The sequence below is a fragment of the Habropoda laboriosa genome, unplaced genomic scaffold (genome assembly GCF_001263275.1).
Source record: "Habropoda laboriosa isolate 0110345459 unplaced genomic scaffold, ASM126327v1 scaffold102, whole genome shotgun sequence".
NCBI lineage: Eukaryota > Metazoa > Arthropoda > Insecta > Hymenoptera > Apidae > Habropoda > Habropoda laboriosa.
The window spans coordinates 872,298-876,277 of NW_017100262.1; the positions used below are offsets into that span (position 1 = coordinate 872,298).

The 3,980-nt window shown below is 27.0% G+C and overlaps 3 protein-coding genes across 3 annotated transcripts in view; 2 read left to right on the top strand and 1 right to left on the bottom strand.

Moving 5' to 3' along the window:
- Window positions 1-304: 304 nt before the first annotated feature.
- LOC108572982 (uncharacterized protein C14orf119) lies at window positions 305-914 on the bottom strand. Its single transcript, XM_017935331.1, has 2 exons — window positions 831-914; window positions 305-665 (listed from the first exon to the last, which is right to left on the bottom strand). The coding sequence occupies exon 2, from the start codon at window positions 656-658 to the stop codon at window positions 305-307; it is 354 nt and encodes a 117-aa protein (XP_017790820.1). The 5' UTR covers window positions 659-665; window positions 831-914.
- An 803-nt stretch (window positions 915-1,717) lies between these two features.
- LOC108572978 (signal recognition particle 14 kDa protein) lies at window positions 1,718-2,338 on the top strand. Its single transcript, XM_017935327.1, has 4 exons — window positions 1,718-1,827; window positions 1,887-1,959; window positions 2,027-2,139; window positions 2,222-2,338. The coding sequence occupies exons 1-4, from the start codon at window positions 1,804-1,806 to the stop codon at window positions 2,336-2,338; spliced, it is 327 nt and encodes a 108-aa protein (XP_017790816.1). The 5' UTR covers window positions 1,718-1,803.
- An 887-nt stretch (window positions 2,339-3,225) lies between these two features.
- LOC108572945 (gastrula zinc finger protein XlCGF57.1-like) overlaps window positions 3,226-3,980 on the top strand; it is a 3,117-nt gene continuing 2,362 nt past the window's right edge. The window contains exons 1-5 of the mRNA XM_017935292.1: window positions 3,226-3,241; window positions 3,322-3,381; window positions 3,454-3,516; window positions 3,665-3,747; window positions 3,851-3,977. Coding sequence (XP_017790781.1) covers window positions 3,226-3,241; window positions 3,322-3,381; window positions 3,454-3,516; window positions 3,665-3,747; window positions 3,851-3,977 — 349 coding nt within the window. The remainder of the gene's footprint in view (window positions 3,242-3,321; window positions 3,382-3,453; window positions 3,517-3,664; window positions 3,748-3,850; window positions 3,978-3,980) is intronic.

Below are 3,980 nucleotides of genomic sequence, written 5' to 3' on the forward strand. Positions count from 1 at the left end.
TTATAAATAAACACACAAAGATATTTATTAAATAATTAAATATTGTGAAACAATGATGGAATGTATATGTAAATCTCAAATTTCATCCTACCAAAACTATTACAAAATATTTAAATAATTACAATTACCATTCACATTACATTTTGTTAAACTTACATGAAATTTTAAGAATAAAAATATGAACATCGAACATACTATACTCTATTCATATATTTTTTGAATGAAACTTTTTTTGTTCTTAAAATTGATTGAAGTGTAAACATTCTACAGTGATAAAGAATATTATATATTATAGGATGTTTACTTATGCTTTTTCTTCTTCACCTACTAGGGTTGACAATTTTTCTTCATATTTTTCTGCAAATACAGGATCAGTGTTTTTAATAGATAAAAGTAATGAATCCTTTTCTTCTTGAGACCAATTATGACTCCATTCTCGAAAAAGTTTAACACGACATTGAAATAGACTTGGTGGTCTGTCAAGCTCGTTAGCATGTCCTAAACTTTCCATTCTAGATACCAATCCATTGACAAGACCTGATGGACCACATTGTTCCAAAAGTATATCCAAAAAGTCACTTCTTTGCATTTCAGACCATTCTTGAAACCACTCAATTACATAGCCTAGTTGGGCTTCATTTGAGAGCGTGGTAGACATGTTCTGTCTTTAATAAAATTGTACAACAATAATTAATCATAATGCACGAAATTGAGATGTTACTAAAAGAATACAAATATAATGTATTGGCAAAAAATAACAAATTTGACCAATACAATTAATTGAATTTTAAAATTATCATACATTTATATAATAAAGAGATTATATTTACCACGTGTTTTCTATTAATGATATTTGGTTCACTTATTTTCGATTTATTGCTTCTAACCATTACAAATTTTTACTTGTGAACACACATAATGCCGTGAAGATACATTATAGCATAACGACGAGTGTAATTTTTAAATGTTATACAAGCTCTATAACAAAACAATTACATTAAACTATTGATCCATTAATTTAGATTTCTTGGGGTTAATTTCAATTTCGCCGTCAAAATCCGAATCGCTTTCCGATATTAATTGATCTAAAATTGACAAAACTCTATTAGTTTCTATGAGCTTCCAACTAAACAATTTTTATACTCCTTTTTAGCACTTTCTTATTTACTTTCAGTATTAACAGAACTATCTTGTTTTTCCACGAGGCTAGTTAAAAAATCGTTGATTTCAATCTGTGTATCCTTCAAACAAGAAATTAAGCCACTCAAATTATTTGCATTTAACGCTACATTATTATTATTTTCGTAAATGCACTTGTCAGTTTCATAAATTTTTACATTTATACTCGGACTACTCATTGTGATATTATATTTGTAATAATTTTCATTCACGTAACAAAATATTTTCGCAAACGACGAAGATTTGACTCAAGAAAAGTTCACAGTTTCCATAAACGGAAGGTGTGTTATATTTCATTACGATATTTCTTCTACTATACGAATTTTAAAAAGGAAATTTTTGTATCGATACAATAAATTAATTGCCATACATAGAACTAAAGTTTTCTTTGTAAAATCATTAATAAAATTATATAATGCATTACAAAGTTTTAATCTAATTTCATGTCCTTAATCATGTGAGACTAAAAGTATTTCGTCGTCAACATGTAAATACTCCATAACATTAAGTTCGTCATATCATCGTGGTTGTCATTTACAGGAACTGAATGGTTGAATAGTGACATAGTAAACGTGTTATACCACTACATTTGACAAACCTTAAAAACATATTGGCATTAACGAAATGGTTCTGCTGGAGAACGACGCGGTAATTTTTAATGTATAAGAAGTTATTATTTTGAGGTTTTCTATGAATTTAAATTTTAGTTTTTAGTGGAGCTAACACGACTTTTCGACAAATCTCGACTTTCTGGTTCTGTAGTACTTACTATTAAAAGATGTAAGTACTTGTATTGTTATTTGATGAACACAAAATATAAAACTTTATTACAATATTTTCTCTTTAGTTAACGGACATAATAAACCAGTACCTAGAGAAGGCAGGCCTCCGTTACCAACACCAAGTGAATTTCTCTGTTTAGTAAGAGCTACATTAAGATCCAAAAAAATTTCTACTGTTGTATGTACTATTTTACAATATAATATTTAATCATTTCTAAATATTGTGCATAAAACTAATATAAAAATGTCTTATTTTTCAGATACATTCTAAAGATGTAAATAAATTCCAACAAGCATATTGGAATTTGTTAAAATCAAATGTTAATGGCCTTAAGAAACTAAAGAAAATTAAATCTGCAAAGCCTAAAGTTCATTGATATTGTAATATTGACTGTTTAACATTTAAATGTTATATATTATTGCTAAAACTTTTGTATAACATCCCTAATGTAAAATGCAATATTGCTTAAAAAATAAATTACATTTTATGTAAATAATACCAATATAAATAAGTTGTTGAATTTTTGTACATAAATACATGCAAATTATAATTATAATCCATAAACTGTATTCATTTTATTACATTTAAACATTGCTTAGATACAAAATATGTGATAATACGATTTCTCGAGAAATACGATTTTTTGTCATAGAAAAAACACGTTCTTAAATTCACCATTCAGCGATCGAGAAACAGATATGTCCATGATTTATACGTATATATATTTTACTCAACCGATAATAAGTTTAAAAACTATTTTATTGTTAAAAAAGTAAAGAAGATGGTCCTTTTGATAATTTTCTTTTTAATATTATGCAATAGTTAAGTTATTTTCCTTTTTTTCTTTGTAAGTAATAAAAGTTTATTTAGATTACAAAATCTTATACATTCAAACTACTGTTAATCGGAATTTATAAATATCTATGGGAAACGTTAATTGCAAATATGGAAGGCGTGCCCCTGACATAGGCCATTTTGATGTGCGTTCAAGCTTGTAGGAATTATTTCTCCAGGGGCAAGTGGAAGTATTTAAGAAGCTTGGAAACGAAAAGTAATCTCAAGATTATCAAAAATTTCAATTGTTTTCGGGTTTTTTTTAATCAGTTTTAATAAACACAACTGTTCATTTATGAGTATAGGTTCTATCGAAATATTCCGATTTACGTGTACATTTCTTAATCGTAAATTGCGGTTACAAAAGTGCACTTAATTTTTTATGTATACAAATATTCTCTTTTATTGTTCCAATTATTAGAAGCAGCAATGGAAGAAATAATGGGTAATCACACTTTTTTAATAAAAATATATTTCACATGTTGGTTATTACGTAGCATATGATACACGTCATTTCTTTTATAGAAATCGTGAAAGTTGAGGATGCGGTGTTGATGAGAGATGCCAGTTTAGAAAATTTATTTGGTAATCGTAATACAGTTGTGATGTACAAATGTTTTTAACAACAGCTCTAATATCGTTTCTTGATTTTTACAGATCCAAATAACTCACAAAAAACTATTATAATGTCTGCTGAACAAGAGTCTAATGATATGCAAGGTATACATAACAATCATAGCCTTATACTTTATGATACATATTTTTATTTGTTTATGCATGTCGTGTGTTAATTTTGTAGTGGACACATTCTTTTATGTTACTTGCTTTTTTCTATTTATTATAGTATTTTTTTATTATACTTTTGCAGTAATTACTCATGGTGGACAAATTATACAAATTATAACAGATTATGAATGTGTAACATGTCACCGTGTCTTTCAATCAGAAGATGTAAGATTTTTGTTGATCTATCAGAAATCATATCATTTAAAAATTAAACAATCTATAAATATGCTTAGAAATATATTTTGACAAACTTATTCACTTTTGATAGATGCTAAAAGAACATCTAGATATGTGTAGAGAAGAGGATGATTCTAATATATTGCAATTAAAAGATGATAATTATGACTCAGAAGAAGAAGAAGAGAGAGAAGATAGTCCAGATTATGTTGTTAATTTTA

What these genes read in the sequence shown, in the direction of transcription:
- LOC108572982 (XM_017935331.1), bottom strand. Translation starts at nt 658, where the DNA reads ATGTCTACCACGCTCTCAAATGAAGCCCAACTAGGCTATGTAATTGAG.
- LOC108572978 (XM_017935327.1), top strand. Translation starts at nt 1,804, where the DNA reads ATGGTTCTGCTGGAGAACGACGCG. An exon ending in TTCTGCTGGAGAACGACGCG is followed by an intron (nt 1,828 to 1,886) that starts GTAATTTTTAAT and finishes TTTAAATTTTAG; the next exon opens with TTTTTAGTGGAGCTAACACG. An exon ending in CCAAAAAAATTTCTACTGTT is followed by an intron (nt 2,140 to 2,221) that starts GTATGTACTATT and finishes CTTATTTTTCAG; the next exon opens with ATACATTCTAAAGATGTAAA.